The 13,769-nt window shown below is 46.5% G+C and overlaps 1 protein-coding gene across 1 annotated transcript; it reads left to right on the top strand.

The window, feature by feature from the left end:
- The first annotated feature begins 779 nt into the window (after window positions 1–779).
- On the top strand, window positions 780–13,439 carry LOC308569564 (uncharacterized protein). The gene is made up of 6 exons (XM_081163639.1): window positions 780–818; window positions 4,780–5,071; window positions 5,206–5,287; window positions 6,515–6,597; window positions 7,486–7,612; window positions 8,093–13,439. Exons 2-6 carry the CDS (start codon window positions 4,958–4,960, stop codon window positions 9,685–9,687), a joined length of 2,001 nt encoding a protein of 666 aa, XP_081019765.1. The 5' UTR covers window positions 780–818; window positions 4,780–4,957; the 3' UTR covers window positions 9,688–13,439.
- Window positions 13,440–13,769: the final 330 nt, after the last annotated feature.

Raw genomic sequence — 13,769 nt, 5'->3', positions numbered from 1 at the left:
GTTAGGGTGCGCAAATCCACGGGTTAGGGGGCGCAAATCCACGGGTTAGGGGGCGCAAATTACTTGCCTTGCCCCGGGTGCTGACAACCCACGCTACGCCACTGGCTTTAGCTGAGGTTTCTGCATTTGCAGGGGATTGTATTGGATGGCTTTTCTGGACAAGGGAAGGAATAGCTCAGAACCAGCCAAGAAATAAAAACAAAACCTGCTCTGAAGGGAGAAAACACTAAACAACCACCACAAGCAACACATCGGCTAATATGACATACTGCATATTGTTTCAAAATTCATAAACAGAGAACAAAATACGTGTATGGAGTCACAAGTTAATGCGAATCGTATAAATGTTCCATAAACAGAAATGGTAGAAGTGGTAAGTAACTTAAATGAGCGCTATAATGAAGGCCGAATGCCTTTCCACCGTCCCTATCCTCCCCAAGTGAGATGATGGGCGTCTGAAGGTCGCTAGGCTCTTCCACGCACAGCAGCAGACAGGACAGGACAGTTCTTCGCGGATACTTCGGGAAGAAACATGCATGTTTTCTGTTTATGAATTTTAAAACAATACATGTTATTTTATTAGCCCACGTGCTGCTTCTGCTTGTTGCTCAGAGTGTTCTGTTTTGCAGGGATTTTCTGAAGGGAGGGGGGGCGGAGAGGGGGGCGATCTTGGTGCGCCCGGCTTTGCACGGGTTAAAAGGAACGGAGCGGGATTCCTAGAGAGGGCAGGAGAGAAAGGTGGGGGTGGGGCCAGGTCCCTCCCTCCCTCCCAAGTCACTTCCTGCAAGCGGTGGGCGGGGGGCCTCTTCTGTGATCTGGTGAGTCTCCTTCTCTCCCCCCCCCCGGTGCATTGGGGGAGGGGGTCCCCGGGCTGCGGGGGAGGGGGCATGGGGGGCTGCTCGGCTCATGCATGCTGGGGACCTCCAAGTTTGGCAGCAGGGGGGTCTTCCCCTTCCTCTCTGCAAAGCCAGGGCGGGGGCACTTTGCAGGAGGTCTGCAACTATGTTCCTCCTGTGTATCAATGCGCTGCTCGCGGGCACGAAGGTAAACCCGAACCCGTTTCAGATTTATAAACCAGTCACGTTTGGCAAGAGAGGTTGCAGCCAGACGGAAACATTCAGGTGTCAAATGCACCCAAACAATAAGCACAACCTGACCTGTGCAGAAAATGAATAAGGAATGCATGGAATGGGGGCATAGCTGTCAACTTTCCCCTTTTCTTGCGAGGAATCCTATTCGGAATAAGGCAATTTCCCTTTAAAAAAGGGAAACGTTGACAGCTATGGATCCTAGCCAGGATGGCCAGTCGGAGACAGGGATGCTTCTGAATCCCAGTTGCTGGAAAAGCCGCAGGCAGGGAGAGAGAGGCTCTTGGGCCCGGATCCGCCTGGTGGGCTTCCCAGAAGAGGCCCCTGCCTGGTTGGTCCCTGTGAGAACAGATGAGGGGACTCAGTGGAGCCCCCTTGGCCTGATCCTGCGGTCTCATCTTCTGATGTTCCTCCAGATGCAAGCGAAATCTCTGTTGCTTCTGCGCCCCCAGCCCCTTCATCAGACAGGAGTGTCATCCAGACTCTTGGGTGACACACGTGTGCCTGTTCAGACATGCAACCTCTCAGGTGTCCAGACACCTCACTCTGAGGGGGTGGCTCCTAGCAACTCCCAGCATCCTTAACAAACTACAGTTCCCGGGATTCTTTGGAGGAAGCCGGGACTCTTCAAAGTGGTCTGATCCTGCTTTGCAGATGCAGTGCAGATGAGGGGTGTGTGTGTGTTGCCTTTTTCTTTTTTTTTTGGGAAGAACTTTTAATTGAGTTTTATAAACAAGGTTTGTAGAAAGAATAAAGGACACAAATAAATAGGCCAAGTCTTCTCATGTCATTTGTATATCACAAATATAGCGTAATAGATTTGCAGGGATATCTGCAACATTATTAGTGGTCAATGGATGAGTTGTAGGTTTGTGAATTGGTTTAAACAGAAACAAAGGGGAAACGGAGTTAACAGATAACAGTCAACAGCCAAACACCTAGTCAAGAGCCTTTGGGTTTGTGCTTTGGTTAAATGTGAGTAATAGTCATTTTTCTTCTTATGTTACCAAAGAAACAACATTTTTTCTTTTCTTTTTTCTTTTCTAATCGTCTATTCTTACTTAATGTTTTTCTGTAATGTGTATTGTTTTTCTTGGAGGGGTTTTTCCCCTTTTTCTTTGGTTGTGTATGATGAAGAAAATATAATAAAAAGTATTTATGCAAAAAAAAAATATCTGAAGGGCTGTCACATGGAACAAGCTTGTTTTCTCCTGCTCCAGAGGGCAGTATTCGAATGAATGGCTTCCAGTTAAAAGAAAGGAGATTCCAAACTAAACATCAAAAATTATCTTCTGGTGGAAAGAGCTGTTTGTCAGTGGAGTGGTCTCCCTTGGGAGGTGGTGGACTCTCCTTCTTGGAGGCTTCTAAGCAGAGGTTGCCTGGCCATCGGTCATGGATGCTTTAGCTGAGATTCCTGCACTGCAGGGGGTTGGACTGGATGACCTTCAGGGTCCCTTCCAACTCTACAAATCTATGATAAAGTGTTAGTCTATTGATGAACGTGGGAGGGAGGTTCAAAGCAAAGGTAATGCTTTATGTTTCAATTTAAATTCAGATCAACCAGATTGAGTCAAATTTTCAAAAGTCTGCAGATTCGCCTGTTTCTTGATTCTCTCCACGTACCTTGAGGCTATTTTCCCACATGCTTGAAGCTCTAGGCTTTGTACTGGATGTTGTTTTGCCTATTCTTCCTCCTGCTGCTGCATTTCTATGATTCTAGTAGGCTTTATCTTTCTCCCATGCTGGAGGCTTCATTAGTGTAGTTGTTTGTTATTATTATTGCTGTTGTTACCACTGTTCCATTTGTTACCCAGAGCAGCTTACAACCATTTAAAAATATTTTTAAAAGTCAAAACAAATAACAATCGGAGGAATAGGCTGGGTCCTGAAAACACACGTCTCCTTTGTCAGAGGCCTTGGGAAAGAGGGGAAGGTGCCTGGGGTGCCTCTGTGGGGAGAGAATCCCCCAATGGGCGTCCTGCCCCCAGGATGCCCTCTCTTGGGCCACCCCACCCAAGACTCTCAAGGGGGTGAAGCTACCAAGAGGGCCCCGTCTGCCAAATTTCACAGCCAAGAGGGTCTGTGGGGAAGAAGGTGGTTCTTCACATATCTGGGGGCCTCAGTGAAGTCCTCCTGTGAGCACTTTGAATTGGACCTGGAAATGAAGGGACCACCAATGCCGCTGTTTTAAAACAGGAATTAAATGTGTTCTCAAGGGTTGTAATGGGGGTGGGATTCAATGAGGAGGGGGAGACCCATGGATGCTCCTTGGAGAAAAAGGGGGGAAAGAAATGCCCTTCATAAAGAAAGGGAGCCCAGCCAACAATCTGGCTTCTGCAATTTGGAGCGTATTCTGAACTGTGCTGGGCCCGGGGGTAGCCCAAGTAATGCGGTCCAGGTCCGTTCCTGAATCCAAGGGTTCCATGAGGAGTCAGTCCGACAGGGCCAAGGCAGGACACGAGGCAGGAAACCAGGCAAGGTCAGGCACAGGATCACAGGCAGGATCTGGCATATAGCAATATTGCTCCCGCAACCTGGGGCGGGGTCTGACAGCCTTTTATCTTTGTCGAGTTAATGGTCGGTCCTGATTCCCCAGCGACTCACCTCCCTGTCTCACCCGAAGGTGAGCCCTCCTCCTGCGAGTCCTCAGGTCTCTTCTTCTCTCAGACCTCAGTCTCTGCAGCTTGGGAGACGTCGGTGGGTTACTAGACCCAGGGGCCACCTCAGCCTCCCCTGACCCAACCAGTAGTGGAGCAGCTGTAAGTGATGGCCCAGCTGGAGGCAACGAGGTCATCCCTGCATCTGGAGCCAGGGCAGGATCAGGCCCCTGACTTGGCCCTGGTGGAGTTTGTTGCAGGGGAACCTGTGCAGACTGGGACTCTTCAGAATCAGGCCCCAGACTAGGTTCAGATGCCGCCTGAGGCAAAGGATCTGGTGTGGACTGAGACTCCTCTGGCTCCGAGTCCGAGCCCGAGTCCCAGGCCATCACATGAACCATCTTCAAGAGCAGTTCCACACAGAGGGCATTGCGATGATCCTATCTGATCCACAGCAGAAAGTACACTGGCCATGTCATCTCTGTTCCAAGGGGACAGTGGTTGGCAAACTAGCCAGACCTGGAAAGGGACACTCAGTGACCATTCTGGATCCAGGAATACCCCCAAACATATATGGCTGCGTGTGGGTTAAGCTATGCAACATTATTATTAGTAGTAGTATTATTAACCTGCTGTTTATCCTAAGTACCCTGGGCAGACAACCACGTTAAAGCGCAATACTAAAAACAGTTTAAAACTTACAACCACAGAAAAGAGAGCCCTTCTTTACATTCCTTTCTAGCACTGCCCTTTGGCCTCACCTACTTGGCCCTCATGGGGTGGGTTGGATAAGGAGAAAGAAAAAGAGACGCCACCGAAGTCGTCTGTCTTGAGAACTCTGCAGGTTCCACGTGCTAGAAAATCAGGCAGAAGCAGGAAGGAAATGGGCCCTGAATTGGGGGAGGGAGCAACCCTGGAGAACCCCAGGGTTAGGAAACCCACATTTTAGGAGGGCTAGAGTCTTTTCTTCCTTTTTGTGTTGAAGAAATCTCAGAATCTGTGATGTGGTGGAGTCCAGGCCTGGTTCCTAGCGGGACGCAGCCAGGCTTGTTCAGAGAACATTTCCCTCTCCTGACAGTGCATTTGCTTTGTAGGATTTGCAGAGCCAGCAGTTCCGGCAGTTCTGCTACCAGGAGGCCAAAGGACCCCAAGAGATTTGCAGCAGGACTCTACCACCTTGACCGTCAGTGGCTAAAGCCAGAAAGGCACACGAAAGCCCAGACGCTGCACCAGGTAGTCTTGGAGCAGTTCCTGGCTGTCCTTCCACCGGAGATGGAGAGCTGGGTGAGGGAATGTGGAGCGGAGACCAGTTCCCAGGCGGTGGCCCTGGCCGAAGGTTTCCTCCTGAGTCAGGCAGAGGAGAGGAAGCAGGCAAAGAGAAAGCAGGTGAGAGAGACTTTCCTCTGGATACTCCCAAGGGGCTCTGAATGGTCTGAGAGATGCATCATTTTTGTGTGTCTGCCACCCTTTTTCTAACCCTGCTCCCTGCTCTCTTTTTGGAATCTTGGTTGCTCTTGCAGGGAAAGGATCCATTTGCAGAAATGGGCCCTGATTGCTCTGAGGCAGAGAGGGCTGCATTGGACACCAGAGAGAGGACACTGGGTAAGGAGGAAGGAGTTTCTTCTCTACTTAGTCCACATTCTTTGGGTTTTGAAATAAGTCCTTTTAATCTTTCTGGAGAACACACTTGATGGCCTGTGAGGGACAATGGAGCCAGAGCAGAGTGTGGGGCTGCAGTGCCTCTGAGGCTCCAGCAGAGGGCGGGAGCCTCTCTCTGTCTCTGATTGGCTGCCAGCCCTTTTGGAGGGAAAATCCGAGGAGCCCTTTCTGAGGGAAAGAGTTGGGCAGGGCCTGGTCAGAGAGGGGAAATGAGGATTATAAAACAATAATAGTAATTGCCATTATTCAGAGAGGCTCTGTCTGGGGGAGAACTGGCTCTGATCCAAGAGGAGAAGGAGCCTCGCAGCAGCTTAGATAGGAAGACGACCCAGTGGAGGGTCTGGGGAGAATATGGAGACAGGATTTAATCTGGAGGTCTGAGTCTGAGGCAAGAGAGGGAGAAGCTGTGGGAAGACGGACTAAACCAGGGTCTCCTTCCAGTCAGGAGGGGAGAGATCTCCTAGGAAAAGGAGACCCCCCCCAAACCAAGAACAAGGCCTGAGAGGATCCCCTGGGTCTGTGGGAAATCCCTCAGGGTGGCTAAGAGAGAGGAGGGCAGACAAAAAATGCCCCTCACTCAGGAACCAAAGTATGAGGCTGAGAAGGAAGCTGCGCTGCATTAAAAGTCATAAATAAGTAAAAAAACGAGAGAGAAGAAACAGAAACCGAGTATAGCCTTTTACCTATGGTAGAAACCTGAACATTTAACTGAAGTGCAAGTGAGCTTTTAGCAACTGAAGTTTAAGAAAAGCTGTGCATGTACTACAGTGACATCTTTATATTTAGTTTACGATTCCCCCCCCCAAACCTCTTCTTTTTGTTCAGCTCCTTCCTAAGACTCTAAATCACTTAAGTTTCCCCTCACACAAGATACTCACAAGGGAGCCTGTGGGAAATTGCAGAAATTGGTGTAATTTGCATACCATGAGGTGGGTCTGGTATATTTAATGGGGGGCAGTTAGTGGAGTGAATCCACTCCTTTATTAGTTGATGCTCATTGGTGGGATCCAAGAGCCCAAAGTAGGGTGCATCAATTTTCACAAAACTAAAATATGAAATGGCTGCCAATGTCCAAATGCCCTCGGCACGTGAGGCTTTTTCTGTGGCCCATCTCTTGCTCGCCATGCACAGCTCCACCTCTGACTTCTCATTCACCTTTCTGTCTCACAGATGGCGGAGGGATTCTGGCAAGACCGCCTCATCCATCTTTTCTTGGTGGCGGAGGAGAAGTCGCGGCTGTGGAACCAGGCGAGGTGGGGAGAAGGAGCATTGGGGGGGGGGAAAGAGGCTGAGAGACGGGGCAACCAGATTGCCTCTGGGCCTGAATGAATCTCCTTCTCTTGGCTTCTGGGCTTAAAATGTCATTCCAGATGGCTTTTGTGCTGAGAACAAGGAACAGCCACCTCATTTTGACTAGCCTTCTGAATGTCACTAGTATTATTTGTCACTAGCTACAATTTTATTTCTATATTTGTTGAATGCTAAAATAGGCTTCTGAGCAGCTGACAACACGGAAAAAAACAGTGGCCAGGATTCATCTAACCATCTCCCTTAGTTTCACACCAGAGATTTCCCTTCCCCATGCCCCTGTGCACCCCTTGACTTTGGGGCATCAGGACACTTTGCTCACCCCCACCCCCACCCTTGCACAGGGAGAGAATACTTGATTTGAATAACACAATGTGGAGTTCCCATTTACAACAACATTAACACACTTCATTCAAATACACAGTAAAAGAACTCCATTAAGTTGTTAAAATAAGCATCCATGCTTAAAATGTGCAGCAAAACAATTCCATTAAGGCAACGCAGCAATTACCAGGCAGAAAACAACAGAGCAATGTGTAGTACAGTGGTGCCTCGCAAGACGAAATTAATTCGTTCTGCGAGTTTTTTCGTCTTGCGAATTTTTTTTGTCTTGCGAAGCACGGTTTCCCATAGGTATTAACAGTTTTAAGAAAAAGGAAACAAACTTGCAAGAAGCAAGCCCATAGGGAAATTTGTCTTGCGAAGCAACTCAAAAAACGAAAAACTCTTTCGTCTTGCGAGTTTTTCGTCTTGCGAGGCATTCGTCTTGCGAGGTAAGACTGTAGATGATATTTATGCTGTTTAAGAGGGCGACATTTTCCTTTTTCTTGTAGGGTTCTGTTTGCTTTGAAGATATAGCTGTTCGTTTCACAGACGAGGAGTGGGCATTGCTAAATCCTGACCAGAGAGCTCTGCATAAGGAAGTCATGGAAGAGAATTGTGGGATCTTGGCCTCTCTAAGTAAGGCTCTGTGTTGGATCATGATATCTGATTTGAAATTCAATACGTATCTCCTTGTGAGAAAGCTCCAAGATTTTGATGTAGCTCAACAGCACCACTTACAGCATCTGGGATTCTGATAGCCCCACAACTCACCTGGAATGGAGGACTATCAACTGTTTGGCTGTGTATAGTCTTCCTCCATTTATGTCTTTTAAAGCAATGATCAGGCTGGTCTGAACTAACCTGGCCTTTTAAAATGTAGGATTCAGAGTAGTGAGGGAGGTTAACGTAGCTTCAGTCAGGTTTTACTTGTTTGGTTACCCAAAAATGATAGAACAAATAAACAAAGAGAAGACTGACAGTGGAGATGTAGCAGATTCCATGAATGTGCCAAACAAAATCCATCTAGGAGAAGATCCAGGCTTTTCAAATCTCAGATTCCCGTTATCTAGGGCTCCATTTCTTCCTGAGGTTCTAATCCATTTTCCCCCCTTGCAGGTGACGATAAATGGGAAATTGAGAACCAGGCAGAATATGACAAAATACACACGGTGGATAAACCATATAACTATTTGGAGCGTGAAGAAATCTTCAGTCACAGCTCCCATTATACTTCTCATCAAAGAAATCCCATTGAGAAGAAACTCTATCCATGTTTGGAATGTGGAAAGAGCTTCAGTAAAAGGGCCCACCTCACAGCCCATCAAAGAACTCACACTGGAGAGAAACCTTATCAGTGCTTGAAATGTGGAAGGAGCTTCAGTCGGAACTACCACCTCACAGCCCATCAAAGAACCCACAGTGGGGAGAAACCATATCAGTGCTTGGAATGTGGAAAGAGCTTCGCTCAGAAGTTAAGTCTTACAACCCATCAAAGAACTCATACCGGGGAAAAGCCATATAAGTGCTTGGAATGTGGAAAGAGCTACATTCAGAAGTTCAGTCTCACTTCCCATCAAAGAACTCATACTGGGGAGAATCCATATCAATGTCTTGAATGTGGGAAGAGCTTTCATACAAGCACAAATTTCCGTCGACATCAGAGTATTCACCGTGGGGAGAAACCATATCAATGCCTGGAATGTGGCAAAAGCTTTATTCGGAAATCTCATCTCACTATCCATCAAAGAATTCACAGTGGTGAGGAACCATATCAGTGTTTGGAATGTGGAAAGAGCTTCACCTGGAAGGAAAGTCTCACTTCGCATCAAAGAATTCATACAGGGGAGAATCCATATCAGTGCTTGGAATGCGGAAAGAGCTTCTGTAAGAGGGCCAATCTTACAGTCCATCAAAGAATTCATACAGGTGAGAAACCCTATCAGTGCTTGGAATGTGGAAAGGGCTTCACCCAGAAGGAAAGTTTTAATTTCCATCAAAGAATTCATACAGGGGAAAAACCCTATCAGTGCTTGGAATGTGGAAAGAGCTTTGGTACAAGCGCTTACTTTGTTCAACATCAAAGTATTCACTGTGGTGATAAACGGTATCAGTGCTTGGAATGTGGAAAGAGATTCACTTGGAAGGAAAGTCTCACTTCCCATCAAAGAATTCATACAGGGGAGAAACCATATCAGTGTTTGGTATGTGGAAAGAGCTTCAGTAAGAAGGCCAATCTTACTTCCCATCAAAGAATTCATACAGGGGACAAACCTTATCAGTGCTTAGCATGTGGAAAGAGGTTCAATCAGAGAACCCATCTGACAGCCCATCAAAGAATTCATACAGGGGAGAAACCCTATGAGTGCTCAGAATGTGGAAAAAGCTTCAGTCGGAAGGAAAGTCTCACTTCGCATGAAAGATTTCACAGAGGGGAGGAACCATTTAAATGTTTGCAATGTGGAAAGAGCTTCAGCCGGAACGCTCATCTCACTTCACATGAAAGAATTCACAGCGGAGAAAAACCTTTTCAGTGCTTGGAATGTGGAAAGAGCTTCAGTCGGAAAGAAGGTCTCACGTCCCATCAAAGAATTCATACAGGGGAGAAACCATATCAGTGCTTGGAATGTGGAAAGAGCTTTAGTCAGAGGTCTCATCTCACAGCCCATCAAAGAACTCACAATGGAGAGAATCATGGAATCATATTATTGTAGAATTGAAAGGCACCTTGGGCGTCATGCAGTCTAACCCTCTGCAATAAAGGAAACTCAACTAAAACATCCATTGCAGGTGGCTATCTGCTTAAAACCTCCAAGGAAGGAGAGTCCACCATCTTCTGAGGGAGTCCATTCCAATGTTGAACAGCTCTTATGATCAGAAAGTTCTTATTTATGTGTCAAGGTAATCTCCCTTCTTGTAACTTGAATCCACCAGTATGGATCCTATCCTCCAGAGCTGGAGAAATCAAGCTTGGTTCATCTTCCAAGAGACAGTAGATATTTGAAGATGTCTATCAAAACTCCTCCTAGTTTCCTCTTTTCCAGGTTTAACGTACCCTGCTCCTTCAACCGTTCCTCATAAGGCTTGGCTTCCAGACCTGTTATTACCTTGGTCACCCTCCTCTGCACACATTGCAGCTTGATGTATCCTTAAATTGTGGCTTCCAGAACTGGACACAGGACTCTAGGCGTAGTCTGACCAAACCAGAATACAGTGGTACTACGACTTCCCTCGATTGGGACACTAGGTTTTTGTTGGTAACAGCCTAGAATAGCATGAGGGGTTTTTTACCGCTGCATCACACTGTGGACTCATGTTAAGCTTGTGGTCTGCTATGAATCACCTAGATCCTTTCACATGTAATATTACCAATCCAGGCATCTCCCATTTTATATTTGTGCAGCCGAAGTGGAGAACCTTATGTTTGACCTTATTGAAATTTCATCTTGTTGGTTTCAGCCCAGTTTCCCAACCTGTTAAGGTCATCTTGAATCCCGATTCTCTCTTCTTCAGTATTAGCTACCCTATTCCACCCCACTGGTTTGGTGTCCTTTGTAAATTTAACAAGCATCCTCTCAATTCCTTTGTCCGAGTCATTTATAAAGACATTGAACAAAAACAGGCGCAGGACAGAACCCTGTAGCACCCCAGTTATTCCTTTTCTCCAGGAAGACGAGGAACCATTAGTGGGCACTCTTTGGTTTCGGTCAATCAACCAGCTACAAATCTCGCATTTTACCAGCTTATATACAAGAGGGTAATGAGCAATTTGGCAGTGCTGGTGAGTTAGCCATCAACGCTGAGCTCTTCCTTGGAGAAGCTGACAAACAATTCACGTACTTCCAAGAGCCTCCAACTCTCAAATTCGTGGTGCTCCTGGCTGCAACCGTCTTCCTTGGCATGTCCAGGATGGTGGTGGTGCCACCTTGCGCTCTTCTTGGTTTCTGCTGAACACACACAGGACATCTTCCAGAAAAGCCAGGAGTATGTCAAAGATTCCCTTGCTGCTGTCCTCCTTGATTCTTCAAAGTACATTCCGAGAGGATGTAAGGAGCAAATAATTGTATCTATGAGGAAGAATGAGTTTTGTGTTCATTGTACTCAAAGGTGGTTGGGAGCAACAGCAAGCACAGTTTATTTGCTTCAGCCAACTCCAGTTCTCATCTGCACATGTCTGACCCATGGAAGATGGCTTAGATTGAACCAAGATTCTGAATGATAGTGCAAAACCTGACATTTGTCCTTATTGAAATTCATTTACTGCATTTATATGCCACCTTTTTCTCCAGGGAGCTCAAGGTGGTGTCACATGTTTCTCCCCCAAGCTCCTTTAATCCTGACAATAACCTCCTGAAGTAGGTTAGGCTGTGAAGCGGTGACTGGCCCCCAAGGTCGCCCAGTGAGCTTCATTGCCAAGTGGGGATTTGAACCCACTTCTCCTAGGTCGTAGTCTTGACACACTAACCACTAAACCACACTTCCTCTCTAAAGAGCCTCTCTGAAAGTGTGCATGTGTGTGCATTTCCTTAAAGTTTGCCTGTGATGTTATGGTGTTTGTATTCAAAGTTGTATACACATGTAATTAATATAATAATGGTAAGTACAGTATAATAGTAGATTTAAGGTAGTGTTAGGTAGGGAGATGGGGAGAATGAATTTGGAATGCTGGGGGAGAGAGGTGATTGGCCGAAAGTTTTAAGGGGGGTTTGAATAACTACAACATAACAAAAGTAGTGATATACAATAAATATACAAGATCTAAAATAAAGATACAAAAAATCAACAGCAAGAACCCCCCTCAAATACTCCCAAGCCCAAGAGTTTGTTCAGCAGCCTCAGCTTTTGTAGCTGGAGTCAGTCCAGGCCAGGTGGAAAAGGCCTGCAAGGCAGAGAGTAGATCTTCCAGGACTCAGCCAATATGGTTTCTGGCCTCTTCAGCAGAGACAGTTGGAGGCTGGGGTGTGAGAGGGGTGGTAGTTGTGAAGCAGCGTTGGCTAGATAAGGAGTAGAGGAACAGCGTTGTTATCCCACACAATCCGCTCTGATTTCGGCTACCGTTGACATCTGTTTTAATCCCCCAGGCATTTGCTGCCCCAGTTTAGGTGCTATTTTTTAGTGTTTCATACTTGTTGCTTTTTTAAATTGTGATTTTAAGGTGGGGGTATTTTGGAGGGGGGACGACGTTGATTTATGTAGGCTCCTTTGAGCTGGAAAGGTGACTGTGACATTGCCCTAATACTGAGGCAGAGGGAAGCGAGTTGCTGTGAAGAATGGGCAGGAGACGTCTCCCAGCGGAGAGCCAGAGCTGAATACTGTAGCCATGAATATCCCGGTTGCGTCCCAGATTCTTCTTTTCTTTGATATTGAGGGAGGGCTTTTCATGAGTCTGTTCCTGGCCACACACACACCAATTCAAAATCGGGGACAGGCAGGCTGGAGATGAATTTTTAAATTTGCTATCATTATTTAGCTGCATTACGGCTATATCTATTCCACTTTCCCTACAAGTTGGTCAAGGAAGTATCCTTTTACCAGTGTTAATTTCAAGCCTTTACTTTAGTCTTCTGTGTCCTGTGGAAAGTCCTGCCACTAGAGATTCAATGGGTGCCTGCTGTGCCAGCCTTTTAATGCTTGCTGAAAAATTTCCTATTCTGCCCTGCATGTACAGGTAATTAAGAGTACAGTGGACTCCCGGGTTGCAAACAAACCTGATCCATGCGGGATGCACGTTCGCAACTTGCAGCGTTTGCAACCCGCAGTGACGCGTCTGCGCACGCACGGGTTGTGATTTGGCGCTTCTGCACATGCACAGAGCGTGATTTAGCACTTCTGCGCATGCGTGACTGCTGAAACCCAGAAGTAACCCGTTCCGGTACTTCCGGATTTCGGCGGTCCGTAACCCGAAAAAATGCAACCTGAAGCGTCTGTAACCCAAGGTATGACTGTACATCCCCCACAAGGGGCTATCGATGCTGGGGTTTTTTTCAAATTTTTTTTACCTTATTTTAGTCTTTTTATTATGTTATTTTTTGGGTTTATATTGCTGTAAACCACTGTGGTATATTTTATGATACATCTGTGTATAAATATTTAAACAAACAAGCAATTCTTTAAGGTAATTTGGGCTGAGAGACAGGTCTCAGCTACTTTAGTAAAGAAGCAACGAATTGAATGCGTTTTAAACATGCAACACCAGGTGGCACCAGAGAGCAGGAATGGTTTAAAACATTTCCCATGGCAAGTTTCTTCTCTTGTTTTCTTTCTGGCTTATTTATAGCGTTCTTTTCCTGTGTTTGGATCTACCCACAGGGACTGACTGTCCCAAGGTCACCCACTGAGCTTCGCAGCTGAGCAGAGACACTCTCTCTTACCTCCCAGGTCTTCTCCCTCCTTCATATGACCTGTAATCCCTTCATCTTTAAACTAAATGAATAAAAAGAAATGGTGGTTTCTGCCGCAAAGTGAACAGTTGCCAGGGTAACTTTGCAGTGTCCATGGTCACATCTGAAAGCAAGACCAGAATAGAAGACATTCCTCAAAACAACCACGTGCAATCGAAATAAAGTATTTCAGAAGTTCATGAAAAGATGGAGCCTTGCCCCAAAGACATCTGGCACAGTCCATGTGCTCCTGGACTAGGGCACCCACCTTCTAACCTGGAATTAAGCAACTGGTCACAGAAATCATATCACACCTGATATAAGTAAAAAAACAGCTCCTTTTCCCTTATGGGGTACCCAAGAGCCCATATAGAGTCCTTTTGTAGGTTCTCTGTCGGTAGGAGAAAATAACAGGC

The sequence above is a fragment of the Podarcis bocagei genome (genome assembly GCF_964188305.1).
Source record: "Podarcis bocagei genome assembly, chromosome: 12".
Classification (NCBI taxonomy): Eukaryota; Metazoa; Chordata; class Lepidosauria; order Squamata; family Lacertidae; genus Podarcis; species Podarcis bocagei.
Note: the sequence above shows the minus strand (reverse complement) of the source record. Positions and strands in the feature narration are given on the sequence as shown.

Excerpts from the sequence above, each read along its gene's own strand:
- LOC308569564 (XM_081163639.1), top strand. The coding sequence starts at position 4,958 with ATGGAGAGCTGGGTGAGGGAATGTGGAGCGGAGACCAGTTCCCAGGCG. Across the intron at positions 5,072-5,205 it reads AGCAGGCAAAGAGAAAGCAG|GGAAAGGATCCATTTGCAGA; the intron begins GTGAGAGAGACT and ends TTGCTCTTGCAG. Across the intron at positions 7,613-8,092 it reads TGGGATCTTGGCCTCTCTAA|GTGACGATAAATGGGAAATT; the intron begins GTAAGGCTCTGT and ends CCCCCCTTGCAG.